At 40.7% G+C, this 16,491-nt stretch overlaps 2 protein-coding genes across 2 annotated transcripts; both read left to right on the forward strand.

Annotated features, from left to right (window-relative positions):
* The first annotated feature begins 3,892 nt into the window (after positions 1-3,892).
* Positions 3,893-4,837, forward strand: LOC145501436 (uncharacterized). The gene has a single exon (XM_081480914.1). The coding sequence runs from the start codon at positions 3,893-3,895 to the stop codon at positions 4,835-4,837; it is 945 nt and encodes a 314-aa protein (XP_081337040.1).
* Positions 4,838-6,232: 1,395 nt separating this feature from the next.
* On the forward strand, positions 6,233-7,347 carry LOC145501438 (uncharacterized). Its single transcript, XM_081480915.1, has 2 exons — positions 6,233-6,646; positions 6,901-7,347. Exons 1-2 carry the CDS (start codon positions 6,233-6,235, stop codon positions 7,345-7,347), a joined length of 861 nt encoding a protein of 286 aa, XP_081337041.1.
* The last annotated feature ends 9,144 nt before the right edge of the window (positions 7,348-16,491 follow it).

Here is a 16,491-nt window from a genome sequence, read left to right on the forward strand (position 1 = left end):
GCACGCAGTCAAATTATTGGTAGGTGTGAGACAATGGTAGAGAACACTGCAAGAGAACCCAATCTTGTGGCTATTTTCGAAGACTTAGGGGATGAAGGAAGCTGTGATGGGTTTGCAGGTAGAAGTAGTAATAACGATAGTGATGTGGATCTTGTAGGTTTAGAGGACGATGATGGTGGCCCAGCACCTGGCGACGTTTGCTTCACCGATTATCACATGCTGTCGTCGTCGGCAACCATTCGTCTCGGGAGACAATGGTATAGTGCTATGTCAATGCTGAGCTGTTAAAAGTTTTTGCTTGCAGGCTGTCCATCTCCTGAGTCCTCGTTCGCCAAGAGTCTATATTGTGAGAGAAACTGAGATATTTAAGATTAGTACTTACCGTAATGTAAATATTACTCATTTTATCCGTATGTTTGAAATCGGGAATTATTTGCAAATTTTCGCTTTGCGAGTCGGTTTGTTTACAGTTGTTGGGCAGGTGAGAAGATTCCCGTTTCAGAGATAATTAATTTTGGCCTCAATTTGGCTTCTTTTTGGCTTCATTTTTCCTTGGTATTTGGCTGCTAATATACCATAACAGAAATCTTGTTGATCTTGAATTTTTTTTTTGTCATATTTGCTTTGTTTTTGTCATCTATATTTACATAGTCCGCTTCCCTTTGGCTGTGTAAATCAATTTCTGTCAGTGGTGTTCAAATGATACTCCTACATTTTTATTTCAGTACGAGATGAAAGTTTATGCTTTTTTTTCATTAATATATTTTAATCTGTCCATTGACAGTCCTAGATACTTAAATATCAATTTTGATCTTGTACAGCAATGATAATTTACTTAACAATGAAAACAATGTTGTTTTTGGATTAACTCACTATGTAAACCAAAACTCACGGAAGAGTTTGGGAGCACAAAGAAACGTTCTTGTTACTTAAAAAGTGGGGAGACAAGAATATCCAGCCCCAGCTAAAATCATGCAAAAGAAAAAAGCCTGTATGGCTAGAGTTGTGGCATATCTTTGCACTGCAGGCTATGAAGACAGAGACGACGGCAGCTGCTAAACACAAATTCACACTCTTATAAGCGCCTATAGAAGCTACAAAGACGAATGCACCAAGATGGGAAATGCCACACCAAAGAAGAAGCTGGCTTTCTTTGACAAAGTGGACGAGCTTTTGTCGGACAAGTCATGTACCAAACCGAAGGTAATTATAAAGCCTGCAACAACTTCCATAGATGGCGACGATGATGAAGAAAAAATGATCAGAAAACGTTGAGCCGAACGTAAACATCCCTGGCAGCAGTGAAGAAAAGTCAGAAAACCTTGACAAACCTCTCAGTTGTGTGACAGCGTTGACAGGTAAGAGTTATAAAATGCTCTCCCATTGGAGGGCCAGATAATAGAATTGTGTCCAACAGCAACATCTGATGTCGTCTGTAAAAGTTTTGTTCAATCCGTATGTTTGAATACCATATTTGAGAGTTACATGCAGATACAAGACAGTTCTATCCGTATTACAGTGTAATATTGAGATAACTATACCATAAGTCTTTAACATCTTTTATTTCTCTCTTGGCTATGATGTTCATGCAACCGATTAAAGTTTTGGCAGTTGCCATGTTGTTCCTTCAAGTGCAACGGAAGCTGAGGAAACAAAGAAGCTGGTACCCCGTCAGTCGGCCATCTTAAAGGCAAATAAACAGAGGAAAACTGCTTCTGATGTATTTGCAAAGTTTGATTAAGTGTTCGAGTCCTTTGTGGAGTATCAGCAAGCGGCTGACAAGAGCTTCCTCGAAGCTGAAGTGGCAAGAGAGAGGCAAGAGGGGGAAAGTGTGGAGAAGCGAAGGAAGGAGGATCAAGAATTTCTCCTGAAACTGGCACAGGTTCTTCACAAGTAGAACCAAGTATGTACCTGCGAATTAATTCCAAGTTGCTAAAGGGGCAGTGGCACATCATGGAATTAAATTTTTGGACCAAAACATAGCTACAGTATCTTTGTAAAATAATTCCATCTATATGTGACTTCACAGCCCCAGCTATGATATAATATCACAACAGTGTAGCATGAATTCTATTTTGTGATTTTCAATGACTTGTTTTTTCATGTAAATAAATTCAGCCAGTTTGAATTTTTTCAAAATCTACTGCTGAAAACAAATTTTGGCAGGCAAAATTTTGGCAAATTTGAGTCTGGTTTTTCTAGATGAAGGTAGGGGCTGTAGATTATAAACATGCCACACTGTCAAAATCAAACTGGTTTGTTATAAAGTTGAAGCCAAAGGTAAATTTTGTAAGCACAACGGGGTTGCAATTTGTGACAGGCGGTTTGGCTGTATTCAGCAATTCTTTAACACCAAAGAAAAAATTGAAACTCCACAGGAGTGGGAAACGACACTACAAAACAGCCGCTTAAATAACGTTAAAAGTTACTGGGTGAATTTGGATTGGATTATGAACTATAAAAGCTTTCTAAGAATGAAGTACGTTGCTAGAAGCGAGGACATTGAATGCGAGAAATTCGAAGTAAGGAAGATCGCGTTTATCAATTTTGGTTCTGGAGAAATAACCGATCAGGAGGAGAACTTACAACTAAGCTGGCACCCAGAAACCCCGTTTATAAGGTTTCCAATGGATACGAAAGAGAAGCCAAGAATTGTCTCATTTGTGAAGAAAAAGCAAGGCATGGAATTGAATGCGGCTGAACATTTGGCTCCAGTGAGACTAGAAAAGAAACCCATTCGCAATGATGTTAAGTAAGACTGTATAAAGCTAGCTCAGAAATATTTATCTGCAACTGCAAAATGTTTCTACGCCTCATTACCAGCAGGCTCTGATCAAGACATTGATGACAATGACGACTGAAACATTTACCCCAGAAGAATGAAGTTAGTGTTAGTGTAGGTAATCGTATGAATGCGAGTGCATTCATACGGTTTACACTACTCCTTATATTTGAAAGTTCTCTCGAAATTGCACAAGCCTTTAGGCAAGTGTGATTTGAAAGAATTTTCCAATATCAGGAGTAGTGTAAGTCCTTAATTACTCAAGCTCTCATACAATTACTTATTTATTATATGACTGAGAAAATTTCGAATGCCTGTGCGTTGATTTGTACTGCAGTGCAAATTAAGAATTAACGACAAATTAGCCTGCTCTTAGCCAATCACAATGAAGTAATTTTCTTGGTCATATAATGTCCATAGGGTGCTGACTTAGAAATTCAGATCCAAAGAAAAGTAGAATCATTCCAAATTGTGAGTTTTAAATTCAACTTTTAACACACTACCAGCAAAACCAAACACAATTGGATTGCATATCACAAATGTGAAGTCCTCTGGCTTCAGTTAAAGTGACAAAAGCTTTCACGGTAATGGCAGGTAAAAAATTGCGTTTTTGGTTATTGGTTATTGAAGATGATTTCCAATTGAATTCCATTTTTTTAGAAGGATTTATCATTTGTTGTAATATTAACTTGTGGGTACCCCTCTGTGGAGTCCCTTACGTTTTCGTGGGCCACCCCACATCTCGCGAACATGTGAGTTGGCTTATGTCGGACATTGTGTTGACAGTGTTTAACGTTGCGTTGAGTATTTGAGCTTATCTAAAGCTATCTTACAACATGGTGTCAGAAGTGAAAACCTTTTAGGGATTGCAAGGAGTTTATCAGGGCTTGGCTGAGTTACAAACCGCGATGGCTGAGCGAGATACGAGAACTCCAGGTCCTTTGGTGCTCGATGCAAACGCAGCGGAGAACTGGAGAAAGTTTTTAATGCAGTTTGAAATTTATCTTGTGGCAAAAAGCAAAGATGACAAACTGGATAAATTGAAGGTAAACGTGTTACTTCACTGTGCTGGACCCGAAGTGATTGAAGAATATAGTCATTTTGTTTACAATGCTGGAGAAGACAAAGAATGTTATGCGGATGTTTGCAGCAAATTTAAGGCACTCTGTGAGGGAGCAAGGAATGTCATTTGAGAGGTTAGTGTTTAATAAGCGTAACCAGAAAGAGGGAGAGCGAGTTGATAACTTTGTCAGCGAACTGAAACGGTTGTCGCTAACATGTGAATTCGGCGAACTGCGAGATTCGCTAATAAGAGATCGAATTGTGGGAGGTGTATTATCTGATGAGCTGAGAGGGGAACTGCTAAAGAAACCTGACCTAACCCTACAGAAGGCTCATGATTATTGTCGTACCTTTGAAGCCTCAGAATTACAAAAGTTCAAGTTCAACATTCAAGCGAGTGCTGGAACTGAGCATTCATTAGGAATTCAGCCTGTTAGAAAGTCAAAAGAAGCTGACAAGACAGCTGCTTGTTCTTGTAAGTTTTGTGGTTACAAGCACCCATTTACTCAACCATCTCGTTGTCCCGCATTTGGAAAACAGTGCTTAAAGTGCAAGAAAGAAGGTCATTTCGCCCAAGTCTGCCCAGGGAATGTAAAAGAAGGTTCGAAAGTTGATTTCGTGCAACAAGAAAGTCCACCAGACTTAGACACTCAGAATATGAATAAGGAGGTACATACCTATTTTGGATCTATTGAACTGGACAGTGTTTCTGATTCCAGGAAATCAACAAAGAGCCTTATCACTCTTAAGATTGAAGGGCAGAATGTTGAAGTAAAAGCAGACACAGGTGAAGAGGCTACTGTCATACCCTTTCATCGGTATAAGAAAATCTCCAAAAAACCTCTCCAAAAGATTCAGCAACCCTTGAAAGGCTGGCTTGCAACTAAGCCCATTCATCCAAGAGGCTGTGTACACCTTCAAACTCAATACAAGAATCGTCAAATGAACCTGTTGTACCTTGTTGTTGATGGGAACAAGGTATGTGGGATGTGATGCCTGCTTGGATTTAGAAGTCCTTCAGTTTATGAATCTCCAACTGATAGATACACCAGGACCTAATCCAGCCATGCCGGATATGCCAAGAGCACGTGGAGACCAGACCATCTTCCAGAAGGACCCAATATTGAGGGAGTACCCAGATTGTTTCAGTGACAAACCCGGCACACTTCCAAACAAAGTACATCTGGAAGTTGATGCTTCAGTACCCCCAGTTGTTCACCCTCCCAGGAAAATTCCAGTTGCTATGCTGGAGCCAGCACAAGAGAAACTCAAAGAGATGTTAGAAGATGGTATTATCGTGAAAGAGGATGAGCCTACGTCGTGGGTCTCATCAATGCTAGTTATTGACAAAAGAAAGGTGAAGGATAAAAGAAAGGACGCTCGACTGTCAAAGGATGTCAGAATTTGTATTGACCCAAGAGATCTTAACAAGGTCCTGAAAAGACCCCATTATCCAATGGTTACCATAGAAGAAGTTGCAAACCGACTTTCAGGTGCAAAGAGTTTCACATCACTTGATGCATGTAGTGGATACTGGCAACTCCCCGTAGATGAGGAGAGTTCCAAGCTCTTGACTTTTAACACACCGTGGGGGCGATACCGATTTACAAGACTCCCTTTTGGTATCTCACCAGCTCCTGAAATCTACCAAAGGGAGATGGACAGACTGTTTGAAGGGGTTCCTGTTGAAAACATAGTGGATGATTTCCTGATACATGGTAAAGATCAGCTTGAAGTTGATGACAAATTGAGAAGAGTACTTGACAAGAGCAAGGAGGTAGGATTGAAGTTCAACCCTAAAAAGGTGAAGCTTAGAGTACCAGAAGTAAGTTATGTTGGACACCTGTTCTCATCTGAAGGTTTGAAACCAGATCCGGAGAAGATCAGAGCCATTAATGAGATGCCACCCCCAGAAGACAAAGAAGGTGTACTTCGCATACTAGGAACTGTGAATTACCTGGACAAATTCATCAAGCACAAGGCTGACATACAAGAACCCATATCGCAACTTACCCAAAAAGATGCAGCATTTGTTTGGGAAAAGCCACAACAAGAGGCCTTCGACAATCTGAAATCAGTCATCACGAGTGCACCTGCACTAGCTTATTTTGACAACAGCAAGGAAACAGTGCTAAATGTAGATGCAAGTAGTAAAGACCTTGGTGCAGTGATCCTACAGGACGGCAAGCAGGTTGCATTCGGATCCAAAACACTAACTGTGAGAAAAGGTATGCAAACATCGAGAGAGAGCTGCTTGCAATCGTCTGGGGCGCACAGAAATTTCACACCTATGTATATGGGCACAGAGTAATTGTAGAGACAGATCACAAACCCTTAGAGTCTATCTTCCGCAAGTCTCTGAATGATGCTCTCCCCAGGCTACAAAGGATGCTATTGAAACTTACCAAGTATGATCTTGATGTGCGATATGTCCCTGGAAAATGGCAAGTCATCTCAGACTGTCTTAGCAGAGCACCTCTCAGTGATACGGAGCCAGTCAGTGAACCAGAAGATGTAATTGGAATCAATCTTATTGAGGAGCTCGGATTTGAAAGCAGCACACTGACGAGATTTAAGGAGACCTCCAGCATTGACAAAACCTCAAGAGTAGTGATGGAGTATGTCTTGAAAGGGTGGCCGTCTGAGAAAGAACAGGTTGATGAGCTTGCTAGAGAGTACTGGAGCTTTAAGGAAGAGCTGAGTGTGGAGGATGGATTGCTGTTTAAATCAGACCGAATAGTCGTCCCAAGACCACTGAGGGCTGAGGTGCTGATGAAATCCATGGAGCTCATATGGGAGGAAGTAAGAGCCTTAGCTTTGCCAGAGATTACGTCTTCTGGCCCTCAATGACAGCCCAGATCAAAGACAAAGTCAGCTCCTGTTCAATTTGTAATGCCTTCCGCAACTGACAACAAAGAGAGTCATTGCATCCACATGACATCCCTGGATTACCTTGGCAGGTAGTCGGGACTGACTTGTTTGAATATGGAGGCCAAACATACTTGTTGGTCACTGACTTCTATTCAAAATACTTTGAAATTGAATTACTGCGTCAGAACACTGCCACCTGTGTCATTAACAACCTGAACAAAATATTTGCAAGGTTTGGAGTCCCGGATAAGGTTGTGAACGATAATGATTCCCAATACAGCAATACCAGGAATCTATTCGACAGCACTCATGAGTTCAAGCAATTTGCTGAAGATTCGGGTTTTTGCCACACAACGAGCTCTCCAGAGTACCCCCAATCAAATGGTGCAGTGGAGAGAGCAGTGCAGACAGCAAAGCGCATTTTGAAGAAGGCTGCAGCTGACCAAAAAGACCCTTTTGAAGGGCTGTTGAAGTACCGCAACACTCCATTTGAAGATATCAACGTGTCACCTGCACAGCTGCTGATGAGTCGGCGCACACGCACAATGATACCAACCCATCGACGTCTCTTATTACCGCAGGCAGTGGATCCTAGTAGTGAAAGCGCTGAGGCTACGTCAATTTGTCTCTAAGAAGAATTACGACAAACAGAGTGGAGATCTGCCTCCACTTGAAGCTGGGGACAAGGTGCGAATTCGGCCAAATAGAGATAGAGAATGGCGTGAAGCAGAAGTGTTGCCACGATCATACTTAGTACAGGATGAACGAGGGTGTGTCTATAGAAGACATCAAAGGCAGATAATCTCAGTCCCAAATGATCATCCAACGAGACTACGGCTGCATGATCCTCCTTCAAGTCCCCAGTGTGCTGACTCTCCAATATGTCCATCATCACCTTCTATAAAGGACTCAGCACCAGAACCAATGGAATCAGCAGAAGGACCAAGAAATGCAGAACGATCACCTATTACAACCAGATCCGGGTGACAACTTAAAAAGCCCCAGAGACTCATTGAATCCTGTTAGAGGGGAGATGTTGTAATATTAACTTGTGGGTATCCCTCTGTGGAGTCCCTCACGTTTTCGTGGGCTGCCCCACATCTCGCGAACATGTGAGTTGGCTTATGTCAGACATTGTGTTGACAGTGTTTAACGTTGCATTGAGTATTTGAGCCTTATCTAAAGCTATCTTACAACATCATTTATCTATAATGTCGACACCTTCAGTACTGTTTCTTCCTTTCGCTGGGTTAAATTTGAGCGGTTTTCGCGATTGTCTACGATTCTGAGTACCCGTTTGCCAATACAGATTGCCATTTGTTGAAATTTTCAAAAATATCTAGTTAGCTATAACCGCTGACGACTTTTTTTATAACAAATGGATAATTTTTCAGACTAGCGAAATTTACCTACTCGATTCCGCTTTTGAGTAAATAGGACCTGGCGAAATAAGTAACAATGATAGGTATTTAGCCTCTGTGTCAATCTTGTTCCCAGAGTCTTGGTCATCCCCTTGACCAGCGATCGGAAAATGAGAGCTCTGGGAACAACCATTTCAGGCCTGCGCCATAGATGCAGACTGCGCAGTAAAAAAGGATGGGCAGAATTTGGTTATTTCAAAATGGTTGCTTCCAGAGCTCTCGTTTTCTGACCGCTGGTCGAGGGGAACGAAGACTTTGGGGACGAGATTGCCTCTGTGTCAAAAGTTTTGAGACAAGAGAAACATAACTCTTGCTCACGAATAACTCATGTTGGGTTAGTGGTTTTAGCTGGCCCACTGCAGGCCATGATCAGTCAGAAAGAAATCAGTCAAGCCAAATGCAAGGTTTGTTATCACGTGTATTTTAATAAAAAAAATATCTACTAATTAGTTTAACTCTTTTCCTGACAATGCTCTGTTCACCATTATTTATATGAAACAGTATAGAAAACAGTATACAACTACATAACAGTAACTTCGTTATTGCTATTAGTAGGTGGCTAAGTATTTAAATAATTCGTAAGAAATTGAAAGGGATGCAGTGCAGGATGAGAGGCATTACATCAGAATCCGGAAAAAGCGTTTGTACACTTGCTAATTAGTGAGATGCAATGAAACATTTCCATATAAACATGTATAAAGTTACACTTTGTTTGAAGGGGGTAAGGACAATTTTTACTCACGAAAATTAAGGCATGAACCAGGTCTATAAATTACGGTCTAGATAAGGGTCACAAATTAGTCCAATACTCTGGTTCAAGTCATACCCTAAGATTCTTTAGTAGAATTCTACTACTATACTAATGAAAATGCTGTAATCTGATTGGCTGAGCCACTGCACACTATCATGCATTAGTGTGCAGTAGCTTGGTGTGGTCGACAACATTGCCACGTTTCCTCGATTCTACGAAGTTTTCAAAGAGCATTCAGAAACAAATGGATAAACAAAATTCCTGAGAAGACTAAAAGGAGGGCATTTACGTGCGGTTTCTTGAATTAAAAAAGGTCGAAATGTTTGAAAGAAACTGATAAGCGCGCGTACACAACTGCAAATGTCAAACTGACAATTAATTCAGTCCGCACGAATTCCCTAAAGCGTGAAGTTTGACACTAAGACCAGAAATAATTAGAACCGTTACTTGAAAGAAATTTCAGTTACAATTCTACTAAAATAATTAGATTACTCGCCCTCGATTTCTATTTAACAATTAAATTATGAGCTTGAGATTTCAAAAAATCTCTTATCGAAATCCTCCTCACAGACACTTTGAAAGAAGTGGCCATCAATTTGTTAACAAGGGCACACTACTACGCCACTCATTATCTATCGATCACAAAGTAGCTAGTGAGAAACGTAGCCAATCAGAGAACAGCATTCGTGATAGAACGCTAGTAGATTTATACTAAGAGGCGATATTTGATTTGGCCTACGGCCTCATCAACTATCAACTCGTAGAAATCTCCAGCTCATAATGTAATTGTTAATTAGAGTTCAAGCACATTAAGGTCTGGATCATAACAAATAGTTGATTCATGAAAATGTCAGTGGAACAAAATTTAGCAGTTCTGTCTACTTAACGTCGTCAACATTTTCAAGTGTACCCAACATTTGAGGAATTGGTGGTGGTTGACAAGGAAGCAGGTCAACCATTTCGGTCCTGTAACGTTTGGAATAAGCGTATCCCTCGTTTTGAGATGGTCAAAGGTCACTAATTTCCCCCAAAAACCTACACCACTCTTTAATACGAAATCAAGTACACTCCATTCTGAACGTAGCAAAGGTAGATAATTAAAAAAAAACCTGCGTTATTGACCAACAAGAGTGGAAGTCTATGCCAACTCGATTTCACCGACATGTAAGAAAAGACTCCAATTTAGTTTTTAGCAGAAGAAAATATACATGTCAGCTTAGTAAAACAATTCAGGATAACCACAACCCGCATGACTACTCAGGTTCTGCTGTTTCCCATTAAATTCTTGATCCAGGCCTTAAAGGGCTTGAGAGGGAATAGTTTGACTGTCTGCATGACATTCCCAATCCGTATTGTTGTAGTTCCATAGGAACTCTACGGTTTCGGGAATATCATGCAAGGCAACCAAAATCACTCTCGGTCTTCCTGAATTTTTTAACGCTACAAAGGGTCTCGAATTTGCGTGGTTTCGAGAGTGGTTGATCAGTGCCCCCCAAGTCGGCCCGGTTTCTTCATTGCCTTGGTAGGGATTGATCCTAAAAACAAAATATAAAACAAATAATGCGCATTATTAAATCGTGTATACTTGTATTTCAGCCATGGCTATAGGTTTAATTAGTCTTGACTCATATAGACAAATTGATCAAACTCGTTTCATTTTTCAAGTTACCATTAATTATACTAAGGGTTGCGATGGTTGTTGAGATAGCTCTGTTAATGAAACGCCCCTTGAAGATCTTACGTCAAACAAGGTACTTACGCAATTTGGCGGCCTCCGCTTTCAATGACCATCAGGGTGCAAATTTTGCCCTCCCTGGCATATTTCTCCTTGCACGTGGCCGCTTCTACCAAGGAAACATGTTCCCCTTGATATTCTACCACTATTTCACCCCTCTTGATGTCACGGTTTGCAAAACGCACAGCGACCTGCCCCTCTGGGGTCACTGGGAACACCATGGATCTTTAAAATGAAAGAATGGATAAATATTCAAGAAGATGACAAAACATGTTAGTAAAAACATTAAAAAAATCTTGTTTGACTCGGGAAACTTCATAGGAAATGTCTGGAAAAAGGAAAAAGGCCAAGCATTTCCAGGAGGAGAGACAGCTACACAGCTAATTGTCTTGTGCCTCAGCAAGGAAGTTAGAGTTATTGTTTTGAAACAGGAACACACCTTTGACAAGTACAAATAATGTTTTGAGGGGCTTGGAAAATTGAAGGATTTTTGGCTCGATATTCCCATAGATCAGAATATTAAGCCTGTTGCCCAACCTACACCTCGTGTGCCATTCAGTTTAAGGGACAAGCTAGAACAGAAACTTAATGAGCTTGTAGATCTCAACGTAATCGAGAGAGCAGAGGGTCTGTCGCCCTGGATCTCACTTGTAGTTTTTGTGTCTAAATGAAATGGGAACATCTGTCTCTTTGTTGACATGAGACAGGCAAATAGTGCTATTGTACAGGAACGACACCCAATTCTGACAGTCGATAAAGTCCTTCATGACGTGAATGGTAGTACTGTTTTTTGTAATCTTAACAGCAAGTGGGCATTTATCAAGTGAAATTGAGTGTGGCTTCCACACTGATTACCATGTTTGCGACTCACAAAGGAATTTTCGGGTGCAAAAGATTATTGTTTGGAGTCAGCTGTGCACCTGAAATGTATCAGAGAGTAATTCAACAACTCTTAGAAGGCTGTGATGGTGTAAGAAATATATATGTTGACATTATTGTTCATGGCCAAACAACAGATGAGCATAACAGGAGACTCATAAAGGCTATGGAGAGAATCCAGAACAGAAGCCTAATGCTGAACATAGAGAAGTGTAAATTTCAAATGTCTGAGCTCAAGTTTGTGAGTCACTTGCTTTCCACACGAGAGATTGGACCAACCAAGGTGAAAGTTGAAATGGTCACAGAAGCCAGACAACCAGAGTCAGCAGCAGAAGTGTGTAGCTCATTAGGCCTAGTGAACTTCTGTGCGAGGTTTATCCCTGATCTCGCAACAGTATTAGAGCCTCTTGGAAAACTCACAAGAAAAGATGCTCATTTCCCCTGGGGAAAAGAACAAGAAATAGTGTTCAAAGAGCTAGAGAAGAAGTTGCCCAAAACAGAAACCTTGGGTTACTTTGACAGTGCTGCAAAAAACCGTCTCATAACTGACACCAGCCCAGTTGGCCTTGGTGTTATCGTAATACAAGAACAGAATGGTGACGAGCGAGTGATTTGCTATGCCTGCTGGAGCTTAACAGATGTTGAGAAATGTTATTCACAGACCAAGAAAGAGGCTCTGGGGATCACGAGGACATGTAAAAGGCTGCCCATGTACTTGTATGGGACTGATTTTGGAATTTTAACAGATCACAAGCCCCTGGAGTTCATTTATTTGAAGAAATTGCATCCCAGTGCAAGGGTTAATTGTTGGGTGTTAACACTCTAACCCTATCCTTTCACTGTCAGACACATACCTGGAAAAGAAAACATCGCAGATTCCCCATCACGTGTTACAAGAAGTAAAGCAAGTGCAGATCTTAGTTCTGAGGCAGACGAGTATGTCATATTTGTTGGAGAAAACTCAACTCCACAAGCATTGTCTACTCAAGGGATTGAGCATGCCTCAGATTCAGATGAAGAACTGTCAAACATAATAAAATGTATGCAAACCGAACAGTGGCACAAACTTGAGAACAAGCAATATCTGCTCATCAGAAATGAACTTTCCATTGTACAAAAATTAGTATTGCTGAGAACATGGATCATCATCCCTTCTAGTTTATGCAATCAAGTCCTGCATCTTGCACACAAGGGCCATCCAGGAATAGTGTCCATGAGGCGCAGACTGTACCAAAGTGTGGTGGTCGGGGTGTGACAAGAATGAAGAAATGTTTTTTAAGACCTGTCGTCCCTGCCAGATGGTTAGTATGCCTAAGCCACCAGAACCCCTCAAGAGGACCAAACTGCCCTCAGGTCCATGGCAACACATTTCAGCAGACCTTGTGACACCATCTCGGCCATCAGGAGACCATCTCCTTGTAGTTTTTGACTACCACAGTCACTACATGGAAGTAGAAGTCTCTAGGTCTACAACTGCTGACAAGGTCATTGCAAGTCTGAGGAAGACATTCCTTACCCATGAACTGCCTGTTAATATCACTATTGACAATGGACCGCAATTCATAAGTGAAGAATTCTGTAAATTTGTCGAAGAAGAACATATCGAAGACAGACGAAAGACTCCACTCTGGCCTCAGGTAAACAGAGAAATAGAAAGCCAGAACCACTCCCCACTGAAGAGGATAAAGATTGCACAAAAAAAGAAAAGAGAACTTGGAAAGGAGAACTTGGTTTTTTCCTAATGTACAGAACGACTCCACACAGCACAACTGGAGTAAGCCCTGCAGAACTTCTATTCCACAGAAAGCTGCAAACCCATATACCAGGGATTGAAGAATTCCCAGTGGATGACCAAGAAGTACGTGATTGAGACAGTGAAGCGAAGAAGAAAGGAAAGTTGTATGCTGATGTGAAACACTGTGCCTGCAAAAGTGATGTGCAAGGTGACATTAGGGACTTTCATACCGGGAAGCCTGGGTACTAGTCTCGCGGTTTGTAGGGACAACAACAAATATGGCAGCAGTGTGACAAGAAGGAATGGTGAAGTGGTTTTGTTGTTCAGCATTCTGTACCAACAAGTTTTATCGTTTGCCCCATGACCCTCAGGTTCAAGCTGCCTACACCAGGATTCTTCAAACGATGCGGAACATTGGAGCCGTGGATATAGAGAGAACGCGAGTGCTGATTTTCCTGACATCCCTGCCCCAGCCTCTCAATTAGTGACACTGGAAAAAAAGCTTAAACAGGCGAAAGTTCAACTAGAGAGAAAAGCAACAAAGCCCGCCAAACGAAAAGTAAGTAACCTCGAAAGGAAACTTTTTCTGGCCAAGCGGTGTTCTGTCATTTCTGGATCTAAAAAAAAGGGAAGCTCCAACAGAAAGAGATCAGCCAACTGCTGAAAGGTCAAGGAAGTTATCTAAACGACAGTTATCTACTCGTTTGGCTGCATTGGAAGAAGATAAGCAGCTATTGACTGAGCAGCTGACCAATGCTCAAGACATGGTTAAAAAACGGAGGACTGAAAATCTCAGTTTAAAAATTATATTGCGAAACATTGAACAAACCCAGCAAAATACCAATAAAATGAGGAACTGAAGATTGCTGTAAAAAGGCTACAACAAGAGCAATTTAGCTACTCCAATCTCATTAAGAAGCCAAATACATTTAAGTACTTGTGTGGATTATCTGTTGAACAGTTCAAAATGATAAATTACTGAGTATGGTTAAACTGTGGACCCTGCGTAACAGACGGTTACAAGATATGGCTGTTTTTATGTACAAGACAAAAAAACACATTTGTCCGAAATATATTGCAGACCTCCATATGACAGACACCAAATATTCACTGAGAAACAAGGAATTTGCCATGCAAAGATTTAACACGACTACATATGGCCGGCATTCCATCAGATACATTGGCCCAAAGTTATGGAGTCTAATACCCAAAAATATAAGACCTTCCTGCATTATCTGTATTTAGGCAGCGTATTGGAAAGCTTGATTTAAATTCCTTACTGACTGATGCTCATTGTTCTGATTGTATTTTATGTTGTACTTGATGGACACTTCAGTATTTTGTAAAGTCTACATGTATTTGTAAATAGTTCTAAGCCACACTCAACAATCATGCACAGGTAAATGATCTCGTTAATTTCATACTCGTTTAATCAATTGTAAATAGTTTTATTAATTTTAATTTATTTATAGTGTGCCCATTTAGTGGTTATTTACTGCTATTTTAGTTTGACACTTAAATAAAGGTATTCATTCTCTGGAATTGTGTGCAGTCTTACAGTGATGTCATCATCTATACTGACTGTAAAGGTACTGGGAAGAGATCTCTAGATAAACCAACAGAACTCTTTGCAGTGCTTACAATCTGTAGAAATTCTCTCCATCAGGGTGTGATGGCATTTATGCTTAAAGTAGGAAAGAGCACAATTCAGTGACTATTTGTTAGTTGGATAGTTTTCCTTGAGACAATCTTCACTTGTATTAACCTTAAGCTTGAAGCTGGGTTTTTACCAAAGAAGATGCCAGACATTTTTGTTGAGACTGGCCATGGACTCACAGACATGATCCTCGATTGTACTGAATTCAAGTTTCAGCATGTATCAAATCTTGATTGAAATACTCTCATGTTTTCTAACTACAAGAACACCATAACAGGCAAAGCCCTCATTGGAATTGCATCACATGGGATGAGTCTTTTTTTTTTCTAGTGATATCTACCCAGGTTCTATATCAGATAACTGTATCACTGAATAGTCAGGGGTTGTTCAGTGGATTCAACCAGTACTGTGTACACATGATGTTCAAACGATTTAAAGGTGTCCTCAATTTTAATGATTCCACTTTTCATTTCATCTCTCATTTTTTGAAAATCACGTTTCATCATGCTATTTTGGGGATCAGCCACTTGAATGGTACCTCCTTTGTTTTCAACTCTTACAGCAGATTTAACTTTTAACTCCCTCAGTGGTACCATTGGTATAGAACTCTTGTGTGAGGACCTATGCCATTTCTGGAGTTGTTCTGTACATGTTAAGGCTTGTATTTTCTCTCCAGTTTCATGATAGTGTTTCAAGAAGAGAAGCAATGCTAAGACATGGTAACAGATTCCACTTAGTCCTACTGGACAACTACAATGAGCTTTGGTTAGTATTACATTTTCAAACATAACTGTGGGGCGTTGCATGGACCTGTAAGACTTTTTTATCATAGCCTTCACGTAAACTACTCACTCGTTGACAAGAGTTTTGACATTGACAATTTTTCTACTTGTAAACATTTGTCACGCTTTCTTCTGCTGACCAGCCCTACCTTCCCTTTTCACGGAAACATACTGAGTAAACATTTTATTGTTGATCTTAGGCAAATCATTGTTGGCTGCCCTCCACTTGGCTGTGGCCGGTGGAATATCCGGGGAATCAAGACTACAGGGAAATACATAAGCTTTTTCTGACTTTGCCTTGAGTTTCTGGACTAGTCCTGGATATCTTGATAATCGATTTATCCTCATTGTTAGTTCTTGTTTTGAACTAGATGTAGAGGCTCTGATATCTGCCAACCACTTCATGCAATTTTCCTTGTCAAACTCTGCACTTTTCTCCATATTTCTTGAATTTCTTTCTGCATGACCAACAACTTGAAAGCAGGTATGTGTATTTTCTTAACTTTTACATAGGGTTTTCTACCTCCAAAGGCAAATTTCTGATGAAAAGTTTTCAAAACTATGACAATTCATGAAGGACCGCCATATTTACAATTTTTCCCGCGGAAATTTTGTCCCTACAAACTGCGAAACTAGTACCCAGGCTTCCCGGTATGAAAGTCCCTAATGGTATCGTTAAAACAGGAGCAAAAGAACAAGTTGACACCAACTTTCAGGCCAGAACCATGCTGTGTACAAGGCAAGTCGGGCAACAGCGTAGTGGTGGAATCAAATGATGGAGTCTAGTATAGGAGAAACTCTACCCATGTAAAGAAA

The sequence above is a fragment of the Orbicella franksi genome, chromosome 10 (genome assembly GCF_964199315.1).
Source record: "Orbicella franksi chromosome 10, jaOrbFran1.1, whole genome shotgun sequence".
Classification (NCBI taxonomy): domain Eukaryota; kingdom Metazoa; phylum Cnidaria; class Anthozoa; order Scleractinia; family Merulinidae; genus Orbicella; species Orbicella franksi.

What these genes read in the sequence shown, in the direction of transcription:
- LOC145501436 (XM_081480914.1), top strand. Translation starts at nt 3,893, where the DNA reads ATGCTGGAGAAGACAAAGAATGTTATGCGGATGTTTGCAGCAAATTTA.
- LOC145501438 (XM_081480915.1), top strand. Translation starts at nt 6,233, where the DNA reads ATGCTATTGAAACTTACCAAGTATGATCTTGATGTGCGATATGTCCCT. An exon ending in TGGAGCTCATATGGGAGGAA is followed by an intron (nt 6,647 to 6,900) that starts GTAAGAGCCTTA and finishes TTACTGCGTCAG; the next exon opens with AACACTGCCACCTGTGTCAT.